Source organism: Lutra lutra, chromosome 3 (genome assembly GCF_902655055.1).
Source record: "Lutra lutra chromosome 3, mLutLut1.2, whole genome shotgun sequence".
In the NCBI taxonomy this organism is placed as follows: Eukaryota; Metazoa; Chordata; class Mammalia; order Carnivora; family Mustelidae; genus Lutra; species Lutra lutra.
The window spans coordinates 67481122-67497632 of NC_062280.1; the positions used below are offsets into that span (position 1 = coordinate 67481122).

The 16511-nt window shown below is 41.1% G+C and overlaps 1 protein-coding gene across 1 annotated transcript in view; it reads left to right on the forward strand.

The window, feature by feature from the left end:
- Positions 1-16265, forward strand: part of LOC125095117 (myosin-IIIb-like) — a 52078-nt gene extending 35813 nt beyond the window's left edge. The window contains exon 7 of the mRNA XM_047721107.1: positions 16116-16265. Within this exon, the coding sequence (XP_047577063.1) occupies positions 16116-16265 (150 nt within the window). The remainder of the gene's footprint in view (positions 1-16115) is intronic.
- Positions 16266-16511: the final 246 nt, after the last annotated feature.

Below are 16511 nucleotides of genomic sequence, written 5' to 3' on the forward strand. Positions count from 1 at the left end.
TCTTTCTGGATGTACTAAGCATAGCAGATTGCCTTCCTACCTGGGTACCCAGCACCTTCAGAATTTTGTTCTGTCCTACCTGATCTCTAGCCAAGCATTTTTTTTTTTAAGATTTTTTATTTATTTATTTGACCGAGAGAGATCACAAGCAGGCAGAGAGGCAGGCAGAGAGAGGAGGAAGCAGGCTCCCTGCTGAGCAGAGAGCCCGATGTGGGGCTTGATCCCAGGACCCTGAGATCATGACCCGAGCCGAAGGCAGCGGCTTAACCCACTGAGCCACCCAGGCGCCCCTCTAGCCAAGCATTTTTAATTATCTCCTAAGGTATTTGACGCAGGTTACCTCCTTCAACCCTCTGTTTACGTTGAGCTCTGGTCTCCTGCCTCTTACTTTAGCCCATGTCTTAGATATTTATATATATTCCTATTAGCCATGTTTATTGTCTCTTTTCTCCACTACTGTCTCCTGAGAGCCAATTTCATTTTTTAAAATTTTATTAACATATAATGTATTATTTGCTTCAGGGGTACAGGTCTGTGAATCCTCAGTCTTACACAATTCACAGCACTCACCATAGTACATACCCTCCCCAATGTCCATAACCCAGCCACACTATTTCTCCCCCCGCACCCCCAACAACAGTTTGTTTCCTGAGATTAAGAGTCTCTTATGCTTTGCCTCCCTCCCCACTCCCATCTTGTTTCATGTTTTTCCCTTCCTTTCTCCCACGAACCCCCGCCCTGCCTCTCAAATTCCTCATATCAGAGAGATCATATGATAATTTTCTTTCTCTGATTGACTTATTTAGCTTAGCATAATATTCTCTAGTTACATCCATGTCATTGCAAATGGCAAGATTTCATTTTTTGATAGCTGCATATTATTCCATTGTATATATATAGGCTACATCTTCTTTATCTATTCATCTGTTGATGGACATCTAGGTTCTTTCCATAGTTTGGCTATTGTGGACACTGCTGCTATAAACATTCAGGTGCACGTGCCCCTTCAGATCACTACATTTGTATCTTTAGGGTAAATACCCAGTAGTGCGATTGCTGGGTCGTAGCTCTATTTTCAACTTTTTGAGGAACCTCCATGCTGTTTTCCAGAGTGGTTGCACCAGCTTGCATTCCCACCAACAGTGTAGGAGGGTTCCCCTTTCTCCGCATCCTCGCCAGCATCTGTCATTTCCTGACTTGTTCATTTTAGCCATTCTGACTGGTGTGAGGTGGTATCTCATTGTGGTTTTGATTTGTATTTCCCTGATGCCGAGTGATATGGAACACTTTTTTATGTGTTTCTCTTGGCCATCTGGATGTCTTCTTTGCAGAAATGTCTGTTCATGTCCTCTGCCCATTTCTTGATTGGATTATTTGTTCTTTGGGTGTTGAGTTTGGTAAGTTCTTTATAGATTTTATAGATTTTAGATAGTAGCCCTTTATCTGATACTGACAGCCAATTTCTTATAATAAAAGGCATAATAATATCTCACATTTGCGTATAACTTTTACAAATATTATTTTTTAAGTGCTCACAACTATCTGTGAGGTTGCCAGTTAGACACGAGTATGTGACTTTATAGATAAGGAATATGAGACTCTGGCAGGCTAAGTGCCCAGGGATACTGAGTGGTAGGGGTAGGTCAGTAGTGGTGACTAGGATCTATATTTTGTGACCCACTGAACTAGAAGATTTCCAATACAACCCATGTCCACTGTCAGTATTGGTATTGCTCTGCTAGTCTTTGCATCACATTCATGCCTCATAATATCCTGGTCTATAGCAAAATGGGATATAAGCCTACTTTATGGATATTGACGGTGATGGTGGGGGTTGGGGAAATCGATCCTTCATCTTCCCTTCCCACTGTCACATGTAGCAAAGAATTAAACTGAATGTTTGTAAATGACTGAAACTCAAGAAAAAGGATCAAAGTATCATTATTATTGGGGACATTTGTAGACTACGTTAGAATAATGCCTTAGTGTTAACTGATATGCATGTGTGTGGCCATGCTGATTGGTAAATTATTGAAATACTTCCATTCTGGATGGTAAATGGCTGGCATCCAGAGCCCCTTGAATTCTCCTTGGCCACCAGAGGTGCCTGTCTCTTTCCTTTGGACACCCCAGATCTTCTAATGGTTCAGCCACTGTAGGTAGTATCTGTCAAGTAAGGGACCTCAAGGACCAGCTCCAGTGCCATGAGCCAGCTGGGTGTCAGATAGTTTGAATATTGTACCTGCTAAGCAATGTATGATGGGAAGGGGACTTTCACTTGCTGAGGGTGCATTAATGTATCAGGAACTAGCTTAGGGATGCTTAATACATGATATCTCTCCAACAGCTCTCTCTAGTAGATGTTATTTTCTCCATTTTACCACTGAGGAACATGAGGCTCAAAGAAGTCATGCCCAAATCCACATACCTAGTAAGTCCTGAACTGTTTGGCCTTACAGAGAGCATGGAATGCAAGTCCCATTTGACAGATGAAGAAACTGAGACAGGGAGAGGCTATTCTCTGTGCCAGTTCAGAGCAGTCTTTGTCCCAGGATTCAAGTTTCCCAACCCACTAGCCCTGTACTCTTTCACTTTAGTGTATTCACAAAGCGTGTTCAGTGTGGAAAATGTGTGCTGAGATAGCTCATAGAACAAAGATGCACAGAGATGTAGTGGAAGAGTATTCTGAAACTGGAGCATGAGACCATCGTTTTAAAAGACATACATACATGAAGGACCTATCACCAGTAATTTATAGTTGACTACACTTTACAGTCCCACCAATGAGAGAAGTAGCCCATATATTAAGGATCCAGTTTACTTGCATCTTCCTAAAACAACTAAAGGTCTGTTTCTGTATTAGAAAGCGGACTTGTGGATAAAGTAAACATTTGCTTCATTTTAGAAAAAAAATTTTTTTTGTTTTTGCTTCCATCTGCTCGTTGTTGCAAACAAGAGCTAATCAGCTGAGCAGAGAAACAGATGTGCTGTGACGGCTCCAAAACTGGGTCTCTGCCTGAAAAAGGGTCTTGACAGGGGATGGTTGCCATAACAACAAGCTGACACCAATGCAGAAATATCACAGGCTTTTTGTACCACTCTTGCCTTCATTAATTATGCTTTTCCTAGCTAAATGATACGATAATGCTATTTCCTTTAGTACTGCCAGGACTAGAGATGACAAATGAGATATTTTGTGTTGAAGGGCTCAGAAAACCATAAAACGACTACAGAACTGAAATAGTATTGTCGTTATTACCATTTCACTTCCTAAGCTCTAGTTAATGGATTTGGTCCTCAAATAAGAGTTAGCATTTATTGAGTGCTTACTATGTACCAGGTACTAAGTGCATTATTTTTTATTTTTGTTAGAAAATGATTTTTTATTATTTACTTATTTTTTTTATTGAAGTGTAGTTGACACACAATGTTACTTTAATTTCAGGAGTACAATATAGTAATTCAACAACTCTGTTATGCTATCCTCACCATAAGTGTAGATATCGTCTGTCACTATAAAATGCTATTAAAATACCATTGACTGTATATTCCCTGTGCTGTACCTTTCATCCCCATGACTTATTCATTCCATAACTGGGAAGCCTGTACCTCCCATTCCCCTTTACCTATTCTGCTCATCACCCCATCCCTCTCTCCTCTGGCAACCACCAGTTTGTTGTCTGTATTTATGGTTTTCTTTCTGCTTTGTTTGTTCTTTTGTTTTGTGTTTTAGATTCCACTTGTAAGTGAAATCATATGGTATTTGTCTTTCTCTCTCTTAGCATAATGCCCCGTAGGTCCATCTGTGTTGTCACAATCCCTTGTTCTTTTTTATGGCTATGTGATATTCCATTGTATATAAAGACCACATTCTTCTTTATCCATTCACCTATTGATGGATGCTTGTATTGCTTTGTATCTTGGCTATTGTAAATAATGCTGCAGTAAACATAGGGGTGCAGACATTTTTTTGGCACTAATATGAATTTTTTTGGCTTTATATGAATGAATTCTTTTATAATCCTCACAATAACTCCATAAATTCAGTGCTGTTACTAGGCCAGTGGTTTGGATTAAGTACGTCACAGAAAGACTCTTCTTGTCCTTGGACAAGGTATTATGATGTCACCAGGATTTGAACCCAGCTATTTAGCTCCAGAGTCCTTAACTACCATACTAGCGCAAACGGTTTGTGACCACCAGCATACCAGATAAGATTTAAACATTTTCAGTTTTATAATTATTTTAGATAAGAATGATCCTTCCTAATATGTTGAGGAAAATGTAATAATTCAACATGATGCTAGAAGCCAATGTGATTAATCCCCAAGGGAAGGATCTGAAAAAATAAAATGACGAAGTTCTTCAGAAGAGAATTTAGGAGATTTGGATTTTAGTTTTAGCCCTGCCACTCATTTTTAGAAAGTGATTGTGGCTCAGTTATTTTAATATGGCTTCAGTTTGGGGAGAAAAGTTAAGAGCATACATTTTGGAGTCAGACCTGGGAGCAAATTGTAGATCCTGCTTACCCACCTAACCGTGGAACTTAGGCAAGTTCCTGAATATTTGTGATTAGTAAGGTGGGGAGAAGTTAAAGAGGTAAAATGAGAAGGAAAAAAAAAAAAAAAGAACAGCTTCAAAGGACAAAATTAAATGATGCACTGAACATGTTTTGTGTAGTCCCTGGCATAGTAAATGGTTTTTCTTTAAAAAAATGGTGGTGTAGGGGCGCCTGGGTGGCTCAGTGGGTTAAGCCGCTGCCTTCAGCTCAGGTCATGATCTCAGGGTCCTGGGATCGGGTCCCGCATCGGGCTCTCTGCTCAGCGGAGAGCCTGCTTCCTCCTCTCTCTCTCTCTCTCTCTCTCTCTGCCTGCCTCTCTGCCTACTTGTGATCTCTCTCTGTGAAATAAATAAATAAAATCTTTTAAAAAAATGATGGTGTATATTTTTAAAAATGGTGGTGTATATTTTTAAAAATGGTGGTGTATATTGTCTGCAACCTGGCCCTCCCTAACTTGGTCTCTCATCTGTAAGAAGAGATTGGCTTGGGTAGTTTCTGCCTCCAAGCTCTCTTCTATTTCTCAGAGAAGATTTATAGGTTTTAGGGAGAAAAATCTCTTCTAGCTCACATATCCCATGGCTCTGGTGTTCCTCTAATGATGAAGGCAGGATCTCTCCAAGCTCTCAGTATGGGAGACGTGGCATAAATGGTGAGAACATCAGAGTCCATTTTTACCTGACTTTTTTTTAAATGACTGGGGATTGTTGGGATCCCATGTGCCAGTCATATCTCTGAAAGAAATGCAGGCCTTGTTTGCTCAGGAGATTCAAGTGAGGTGTTTAGCACCCAAATCACTGACTGGAAGACTTATGTGTCTTCCCCTAAGACATTCATTCCTGAGATTCTGTAGCCATTTGTCTTCCCTGATTTCCTCCAGACTCTTATGTCAGCTTCTAAGAAACAGTGGGATTCCTTTCCTTCTTGTTCTGGGCTGACCCTACCTGCATTCCCACAGTGGTTCTGCCTTGAAGGGCTCTGAAGCACAATCCAGGTACTTGGGGCTCTGGTGGGTGAAGGGCCCAGGGTAAGGGTAAAATGATTGAGTGCAGCCCCAGCCTTTAACCTCAGCTTCAGCAAGAGGTCCCCTCTCAGCTGGAGCTCTGCAGGGAAGTTAAGTCATGTGTCATATGTTAGTGCAGAGGTGGGGGGCTGGCCCTGGAGGTGGTGGTGACATGTTGTCACCCTCCTCAGTGGGTCTAAATATAGAACTCCGTCTGAGGCTTCAGCTCCCAGATGTGCAGAAGCATGTGAGGGCCAGAGCAGAGGCCTCTTATCTCCTCTCCTCCCACCATCCCACACTCAGTGATGAGCAAGTAGTACCAAAATAAGGCCTCTGTGAACAATTGGAGCTTTCAAGGCTGTCCTCCCACCCCTCCCTGGGAAGGTGAGAAGGGCCAAACTGTTCCCACAGGGGCAGAAGTACTTGCTGAAGGAATGTCAGACCTGGCCTTGGCTCTTCCAGAGCTCTGAGTCCCAAATTACCTGGTGGCTACCCTCCCATCAGGGCCTCCACTGCCCTCCCCAGGGCCCAGGGGCTCAGTCCCATGAAAGGGAATTCATGCCTAGGCCAAACCTTGCATTTGGTCTTTTGCCTGATGGTCACTGAGAAAACAAAGGGAGGAAGGTATTCAGCCTCAGGAAAGGGGTGGGGGTGAGGAGGAGCAGGTGGGGTGTGGGGAGACTAGTATTTGTAGTGTTCTGTTACGTCCCAGGTTTTTTCCACACCTTGTTTAGTTTTAGAAGGTTAAAGGAAATGACTCCCTGGTAGGAATGTATGACATTCCCAAGGGCATCCTGGTTTGCATGGTGACATCAGCCTGTGAGAGGACAGAATCCAGAGACAGCTTGCAAATAAAGGGGTAAGCCTATGTTGGAGCATTCAGATATTTTATTTGATTTGCTTCCTTTCCATTTCTACAGTTCTATTATAGAGGAGAAAATCTCTACCCCCTCCCCATTGGTTTCTTTTTTTCTTTTTTTTTTTTTTTTAAGATTTTATTCATTTACTTGACACATAGAGACCACAAGTAGGGGGAGAGGCAGGCAGAGAGAGAGGGGGAAGCAGTCTCCCTGCTGAGCAGAGAGCTCGATGTGGGGCTCGATCCCAGGACCCTGAGATCATGACCTGAGCCGAAGGTCAAGGCTTAACGCACTGAGCCACCCAGGTGTCCCAGATCCCCATTAGTTTCTTATTGTGGGCTCATGCTTCAATTCTATTACCTACTAGCTGTGTGACTTTGGGCACGTTTCTTAACCTTTCTGAATCTGTTTCTTCACTGGGGTAAGAAAACCTGACCTAATAAGCCGTAAAATGCCCTGAATTGTAGAACTGCTACTCATTCTTTCCTTAACTGAACCCTGGTAGAAATGGAACATTAGCTGGCCAAGGGCAGGGGCAGCAAGGAAGTGAGAGGCAGCAGTAAACCCATCTGCTTAAGTGGAGGGTGTGCTTACATGCTCCCAGGTATGGAAGTTACTGTGGCTATGGCTTATGGTACATGAAATCTCTTTGGCAATGACCTAATGTTCCCTGTTTGATAAGAATTCCCAGGAGATGCCTCTCAGGAGGGTAGTGGGGGAACCATGGATCTTGCTCCTGGTAGGGCCACAAACCAGCTGTGTAACTCTGGACAAGTCACCTCCTGCCCCCTCCACCCCCAACTCTGGGACTTAAGTTTCCAAGGGGGTTGACTGAATCCTAAGATCCCTTCTAGCATCCATTTCTTGTAGGGAAAGTTGCTGCAACAGGGGAGGACAGTGGGATTATACTGGGTTTCCAAGCAAATGTGTTCATTTAGAGCCTTTTTTCTTTTTTTAATTAAACAACAGATATTTATTTCTCACAGTTCTAGAGGCTGGAAGTCCAAGATCAGTATGTCTGCTGATTCAGTATCTGGTGGGGCCTGCTAGTCTCCTGGTTCACAGATACCATCTCCTTGCTATGTCCTTACATGGATTCAGAACATTTTGAATACTAAGGGCGCATAGAACAATATGGGCACACTAATTTACCTTTCACAAAGGAGTTCTGTGAATATTGGTCCTGAGATTGATATGGGGCTTATCACATAAATAAGAATAAATGACACATTCCTGGGGCTTTGGGGAATTTAAATGCAAAGTCAGCCTGGCCTCAAATCCAAAACCAGTTCAACTCTAACCTCTACTACCATGGTGGGAAGTTGGTATTGTGCAGGCATTAATTTGAACCTTGTTTTATTTCTCTAAAGGCAAAGTTGAATGTTAGCAATCCTGAGAAAAGTCTTGTAAACATTATATTTTAATTTGAGACCTTCCTGATTTTCATAAGGATCGTTTAAAAATCATTTAAATTATTTTTGGCAGTTTATCGGTAATAAAATATAGTTTCAATTCTAGCCTTGAGTTTTATGAAAGAACCCCCGCCAAAAGAAAACCCAACCAATCCTATCAATTTCAGATCTTCTAGTCCACATCCCCTTTACAAAAAAAAAAAAAAAAAAATCAAGCAAATCTCAAATGTATCCTTCCTTAAAGTTATATTTCATCTAAAGGAAGAGACTTCATATGTTTATTCAGTATCTCAGCTTGTAACACTTTAACATGTTTGTATGTAAATCTGGTGAATAATATTTGCCATTGAAATATTTTTAACTGAAATTTCCGATTCAAGAAAAGTTCTGTTTCAGAAATGTTTAGGATCAATAACGTATACCGATTATGCTACATAAATTGCAAAAGCAAAATGAGGAATCCTATTTGCCTGTGCACCTCTCAGCCCATCTTATTTGGCAGTGTGTTGACTGCATTTTTGGGTTCAAGGTCAGCCAAGGATTAATAGCTTTAGGTCTATTTGCCTTGCCGATTTTAGAGCTGAATTTAGCTCTTGAAATAACAGCATTTTGCCTGTGTACTTGAGTGAAATTTTAATCTTGAGCTTTGATTATAATTTTGTATCACACCATCAATTCTAGTAAGGTAAGAAATCAGAACATATAAGGCAAACCTAACTGCATTTTAAATGACATTTAAAAATATTAGTGGGAAAATGAGAGTGTCTGAGTGACATCTATTATTTTTTAAGTTTGATGAGCTATTTTTTTTATAAGAGTAAAAAATATTTTTCCTTATATTAGATGGTGCTCCTATAATACTACTTGCTTGAAAGTATTGGTTAAAGTCACATGATTGAAAGAGATTTCAGCCCAGCAGCTCTTTGATATATAATTTGATAAATGGTTAAAGTTAAATATCTTGTCAGAGAAATCTAGGTTTTCTGAATGCAGGAGCTCATATGTTACTGTCTTTTATCTCCTTTACATCTAATCCAATACAGGTGTTCTTTTTAGATAATGAAGACCTTGAGATGAGGAGAGACTGTTTTGTTCCCTCAGGCTCCTATAGCCCAAGTCTTTTTGCAAGAGATAGAAAGTGGATCTTTTTTTTTTTTTTTTTTTTTTTTTTTTAGATTTTATTTATTTATTTGACAGAGAGAGATCACAAGTAGACGGAGAGGCAGGCAGAGAGAGAGAGAGGGAAGCAGGCTCCCTGCTGAGCAGAGAGCCCGATGCGGGACTCGATCCCAGGACCCTGAGACCATGACCTGAGCCGAAGGCAGCGGCTTAACCCACTGAGCCACCCAGGCGCCCCTAGAAAGTGGATCTTAATTCTATCTTCGGAGCTTTATCAGCAAACCCTACTCTTGGTCGAGGCTGAAATGAAACTATAATCATGGGGCATTTCGTGGGATCGTGATGGCCTAAGAAAGTGAAAGTACTACCTGTAGCCTTGTGCTTACATAGAAAGGGATATTGTTAGGAAGGGAATTTCTTTAATTCTTCTTGTGTTAATCTCATGGGAACCTGGTTTCATGATCAAGATACTACCTTTAACCTGCCAACTTATTGATGAAAAATCCCAACAGCCAACAAATACTCTAGAGGAATGAAAGGTGTCCTTGAAAATTAAGGCAAACTTTTCAGTACTTATTTAGGTTTTCAAGACAAAAATCAGACAATATTTGCTTTTTGTTGTAGAAAGAATTCATGCTCCCTCTAGACACTTTAGAAAATGCAAAAAGGGTTAAATAAGTAAACAAAATAGGTATTACCCATACATCAGTGACACAGTGATATCTCTAATTAATTTTGATACCATAGAAAAAGCTGGGTAACCAGCATTTTCATAATTAGTACATCAAAACAAGGCCCAGAGAAAGCAGTTGCTTGGTTTGCATGGGAAGAAGAGGTGCAAGGAGTTGAGGTAATTTGCCAAAGTAATCTAGTAAGGGATTGGGAAAACCAAGATGAAAGTGCCTGGCTCTAGGATTTTCTTTCACCAGCCAGAGGTACAAATTTTTCTGCAATCCAAGAGCTACTAAGAGTTGTTTTTTCTCTGCCATTCCCTTGGTAACTGAGGAAAGGGTCACCTATCCTCAACAGAAATCTGCTGACCATGCCCAGTGGTGGACCAGGAGATGATATGTGTCAAAGCAGTTGTGTTATCAAGTTGTGGGTGCAGTTTTAGCCCTGAACTCCTTTGGGAGAGGGAAGGAGGTCCTTCCTCTGTGGGGTGGGAAGGAATGACAAGGGACATTTAGAGGGTCTGGAACTTTGGAATACATTAGCCTGAAGAAGGCTAAAGAGAACTGCCCTAACAAAGATTTTTGACTGCTAGCCTTTGCTCTAAAGACCAGTAGAGCTAAACTGTTAGTGAAAACTGATTTCTTGTTCTCATGCCCTTCTAGAAAGAAAAGTTTTTAGCAGCCAAGGAAGTAATGACCAACATTTGGGAGGCTCAAGCCCATTTCAGGTTAAAATAGCTATTGCCATTGGGCACTGTGGCTGCTAACGCATAGATATTGCTAGTAATCCAAGCATAAGTGCTTTTCCTCTTCTTAAAATAAGCAGCAGTATAGTCTAAGGGTACCAGAAAAGCCATAAGTTCACATTTCAAGGTAGGAACCCAGACATACTCTATTAACCGGCATCCAAACCATTGTTCTGATCTTGAAGCTCATCTTTTTTAATAGGCATTATCACAGAAACCAGCATCTTTTCATAGACTTTAAGACCTTTTACAAAATATTGACAATAAAGTCTTTAAGGTTCCAGCCTTCCGGCTCACACCCCAGAATAATCTGTTTGCTCTAGCTAATTTGCATGGAGAGGTTAACCTCTGTCTGAGATCAACCCCAAAATCACTTATTTGAAAAGCATAAAGCCATAAGAGTATATGAGCTGGAAGGGATAGCAGAGATCATTCCTTCCCACCTTTTCATTTTATAGATAGAAAGTAAGAGCCCTATAACTCAAGAAGCCTCAGCTCAGAGTTTTCAAGGGACTTGCTCAAAGGCACTCAGCTAGTAAATAATGGAGTTCAGACTTTCTGAATTCCATTCAGATTCCAGTCTGAAGATTTTTCAACACAGCTTCCCTGAAGTGTGCCACAAATTGATGTGGACAGGAAGGAAAGAAAGATAAGACATAATCCTTACTGTGGGTTACTTCTGTTCACTTAAGGGGTTGCTTTACTGAGATCATCAAAGCTCTGGCCCCTTTAAAACATAAAAAAAAAAAAGATGAGGTTAATAGTAGATTAGCACCAAGTGGTGAAAACTACTTACTAAAACTCAGAAACAGGGGTGCCTGGGTGGCTCAGTGGGTTAAGCCTCTGCCTTTGGCTCAGGTCATGATCTCAGGGTCCCGGTATTGAGCCCTGCATCGAGCCCTGCAGCGGGCTCTCTGCTCAGCAGGGAGCCTGCTTCCCCATCTCTCTTTCTCTCTGCTTGCCTCTCTGCCTACTTGTGATCTCTCTCTATCAAATAAATAAATAAAATCTTAAAAAAAAAACAAAACTCAGAAACCGTATAAACACTGATATGCCAGAGACTTGAGGGTTGTTAAAGGCAGCTATGCAGAATTATGTAAAGATTTATGTACCTCTGAAACTTATCAAGAGTCAGAGAGTTAATATTTTATTTTATTATTATTATTTTAAAGATTTCATTTATGTATTTGACAGAGAGAGAGAGAGAAAGAGAGAGAACAAGTAGAGGGAGCAGTAGGCAGAAGGAGAGGGAAAAGCAGATTCCCTGCTGAGCAGGGAGCCTGATTTGGATTTGATCTGAGGATCAGGATCATGACCTGAGCTGAAGGCAGATGCTTAACTGACTGAGCCATCCAGGCACCTCAAAAAGAGAATATTTTAATCTTGGAGTCATTAGGCCACTAGCAAGTACTGTACTAGGACTCTGTCTCTGTTTTGAATCATTTAATGCTATGCTCTTAACCTTTGCTGGGTACACTAAACATTTGTAACTGTCCATATACATGTCTCATGGGACATTGCAGAAGGCACATCCTCTTCACATCAACCTCCAACATGCTATGGGACTTTAAAATCAACTTTGGAGAATCCATACTTTATAAAATTATCTTATTCATCTCAGAATAGAAAACCTGCAGGTTTTATTCACAACACTGGATTAAGATAGACACACAAATTTGTTAAAGTTTATGATAAACAACCTGGTATCTGCTTCTGGTACTTATAACTATATTAAAACTACAAATTTTGAGGAGATTTTTTGGCAACTAACAATAGGAAGATTTACATCTATAGAGTTCTGAGATGTAAGATATATTTACTGTAACATAAAACTTCATGTAGTCACTGAAAACATGTATTTTATCATTACCCTTTAGTATATAGTCAGCTTCTGATCTTAAGAGAATTTAACTTTTCTTACTGCATTTATGTGAAAAAAAAGTGAGTTCCCAAGAGTACAAGCAATTTTTCTACATCTGGGGAGGGGTAGAACTCAGACCCAATTTGAACTTGTCATACTGCCTGCCAAACTTACTTCTCCTGACATCCCTGACGGCACCATCATTCTCCTGATCACCCAGAATCAAGATGTCAGTCTTTCTGGATGTGTCCCTTTCCCTAACTTCCCATATTAAATCCCTCTCCAAGGGAAGACCAATCCTGCAGGTCTCTTGAGCTCTTTCTTATACCTATTCCATCCTCCCTATTCCACTGCCACCAACATCATTTACACTCCTATGATTGAAGCAAAGGCTTGAGGTCAAGGAGTGTATGTATACACTTGCCTTGGGCATGTCTCCTCCTTGGGGTGGTGGTAGTGAAGTGAGGTGAAGAGATATAAGAGAATGAGGTGTTTGGGGTCCTGGGCCTGAGTCCATGCCATCTCACTCTGTTTCTCTCTACCCCTCATGTTAAACATGACTTACAGAACCTGGGAAACTTGGTGTCAGCACAGTATACTTATTTGCTGTTGCCAGTCTCCTTTTCTTAGGAGAGTAGCAGAACATCTGATTCAGAGAGCTCTTTGAAAGGTTGCCTTCTCCTTTGGGCAAGGGAACCAAAGACCAACTGACCATCTAAGCATTCTTAACTCAGCTTTATTTAACCTAGAAATAAGGAGAATACTGTGCTGAGGAGAATGGGGTTACTTCTCCTTAAGAAATAGTTGTAGATTTTGGTGTTGGATAGAGAAGGAATCCAGGTCCAAGATGTGCTGACTCCAGCTGTGGTGCATCCTCTTAGGGTGTGTCTATGAATCCCATCACACATGTAGCTCACATAAGGGGTCTTTTACTTCTGTGGAAGATTGCTCCTGAAAGAGACTCCTTCCAAGGAGATGGGAGTTTAAGTGACAAAAATCTCAAGAAACCTGGTTAATTTATTCAAAATATGAGTGCAGAAGCTGATAATTCAGCCATTTTTTGAACATAAACTTTATTGTGTAGAACACTTATCATATTATAATGATTTGTTTACTTGTCTCTTCTCTGCCTGGATTCAAGTTCTGGCTGTGACAATGACTAGCTGTGGGCCATGGGTAAGCTATTTAACTGTGCTATGCTTCAGTCTCCACACCTATGCAAAGTGAGGATAGCACCTACCTCACAGAAGATTATGAAGATTAAATTGTGAATTTAAATTCACAATGTGAAATTAAATTGTGAAGATTAAATGTGTGAACTTAGCTTTCCCTCCCTAGGACCTGGTACCATGCCTGACTCATGGGTACTCAGTAATTATCTGTGAATTATTTTAGTAGCAAAATTTTCTGTAAACTTCTTTGGAAGGCTGATCTTAAAGAATTTCTTTGTTGAATTACAAACTAAGTTTCTGGAGGAGAATTTGGCCAAAAGATACTATTAGTCAGATGGAACCGAAGATAAGATCTGTCTGTAAAGAGAAGTTGAAACCAGATAAATGTTTTGAATATTTTATGACTTGTGAAACATTAGGATATCTCCATTCTCACATTTGGGTGGGTTCTTGGACTTGCCTTCTGTGTCACATCCAAGATGGCTAGAAGTTGATTTGAATTTCCTCCCATAAAGTGTGGACTTTGGGCACTAGACACTTTTTGTTATCTTACTTCCCCAGGCATGGTCTCCCTCTAATATCCCAAGCATTTGGAGCTCGTATCCTTTATTGGACATGCTAGTTCACATTGTCTTAGGACATTTAGGGTGGACATGGTTTGTCATTTACTTATTATAGGTTCACTTTAAATTTTAGTTGGATGTAGCTTTTGCTGGAGAAGGACAGAGTCTTATTTTTCTTTCCCTCTTAGGAACATGTAAGAATGGTGAACTGTATGCTGATTGATAGGTCTAAAATTATGTTTGTTCCACATGTTTAGAAATGTCATTTCTGAAAGGGAAGATGTTGAATAGTCTTCTCTGGAGATCTTTAAAAATAGCAGTGTTTCTCACCTGATTGGGGTATGGAAGGGAGATTTGGGGAGGCTGCGAAATGGCTTCTGCTTCTGAAGTTGGAATTATTTGAACTTTAGTTTGAATGCACACTTGAAAATCACGTTTTAAAATGACAGGATATTCTATGGCAGGCTAGTCTATTCAGGGGATAGGGCTGGGTTCAGGCCAGACATGCAGGAACATGAAAAGAGGTACTTTGGTTCAGAAACCAGAAAAGAAGGGTAGAGGGCAACGATAAAAGCAAAAGCACCAGGTCTCAGGCAAGACGGTAGGCATTATTTGGCATTGCAAGGCCAATTAAATGGGTCTAAGAAGAGATATAATAGTTTTCTGTCACTACCATTGTAATATTGCACATGTGAGGCTTAAATCAACACACGTTTGTTCTCCAGGTCATTAGTCAGGTATGATACTCACCCAGCTAAAATGAACTTCTCTATCCGAAGTCTCACCGGCATCTCAGACTTAACATGTCCGCAGCGGAGCTTCTGCCTTTTAACTCGAAGCTGCTTTTCCTTCTGTCTTCTTCATCTCATCAAATACCAGTTCTATTCTGGAACTGCTCATGTCAAAAACTGTGGACTCGTCTTCAACTCCTCTTTCTCATAAGCCCCAGTCAGCAAATCTAGTTTGCTCTGCCTTCAAAATTATGTAATCAGTCTGATTATTTCTCACTGTCTGTAGTTTGGATTCTTGTGGTAGCATTTTTTTTTTTTTTGTGGTAGCATTTTAAACTGGTTTTGCTTCCTCTACTCCTGTCCCATTTTAATGTATCCTTAGCATAACAGCCACAGAGATCTGCTAACGTGAAAGCAGAATCTGTCACTCTGCTCTTCATAGCCGGTTGGCCCATCTTACTCAGAATCAAAGCCAAATACCTTCCAGTGGCCTAACAGGGCAGGCAGGCCTGTCACTCTGGCCCCACAGGGCTCTTCAGTGATGTCACTTGTCTACCACATAGGCCATTTAGAGCAGTACAAAATTTCCTACCTGCCTGTAGCCAAGGGTCATCCTTGGTTGAGGAGACAGACTTGGGGTCAAATAGGGACACCAATTCTTCCACATTTTCTGGTCTAACCCAGCTTTCTTCCAGTCCCACTGTGACAGCCCCAAGTCTCAGTGGAGGGGCTTTTCCTGTCTAACTTAAAAGGTTGATAGAAAGATGTTTCCTGACAGGGTTCCATGCTCCCCAAACCAGGGACAAGCCCTAGGGACATTTCTGGTTCTGCTGCTCTTGTACACAGTCAGCCCAGTAACGGATGCAGCTGGTGCTACTGAACTACAAACCAGTTGCTGGGGTTTGTGGAAGGGGCAGGTATTCTTAGAGAAAAGGGATGGAAGGGAGTGGTTCCTATTTTATGTTAACGACATCAGTCTTCCAGTCTTCCAGACATCTTTCTGCTCAATTGGCCACACTCCTGGAGATTTTGTGCAGGAAACAAGCATCTTTGCAAACAACTGTTCCTTGCTGTTAATTCAGCAGCTGGTAATAAGGTGAAGGCAGACAAAGCCTTTCCTTAAGGGATGTCAGAGCAGGCTCAGTGAGGTATGAACCCTCATACCTCCTCTTGCACTGTGCTTGCTACCTAGAGGGTTCAGTGCATGCTTATTGTACTGAAATATTTTTTAAAAAGTTAATGAACATCGAGCTGAAATCAGTCACATACAAATAACATCTAGATGACACATCCCTTACTATTACTGGGATTCAATATCAGAATAACCAAAGGAACTAAGAGGGGGCTAGGATAGTCCATGGGTCTTTTAGGTCATCGGAGGTGGCAGTGGGGTTGATGTGTTTTGCTTTTGTCTGATAGGTCATTGCTTGTGAGCAGCAGTATGACTCTTCCTATGACGCTCGGTGTGACGTCTGGTCCTTGGGGATCACAGCTATTGAACTGGGGGATGGAGACCCTCCCCTCTTTGACATGCATCCTGTGAAAACGCTTTTTAAGATTCCAAGGTAGGACACAAGATGGCGCTCTTGGCTCATTAGTTCTCTGTGAAAGAGGCTGGTTAAGAGAAATAATAAATAGTTTGTGAACAATTTCTGGCCAAACCAGAGAAAGCCTGATTATAAAATGTATTTCTTTTCTGGGAAAATAGGGGGAGTGGAGGAGGAAAGAGGATGGATGTTCCTGAAAGACAGCATATCCCAAGAAAATAGGACGTGTTGTAACCATTGCATGTATTTTCAGTACTTTGATTTTTCT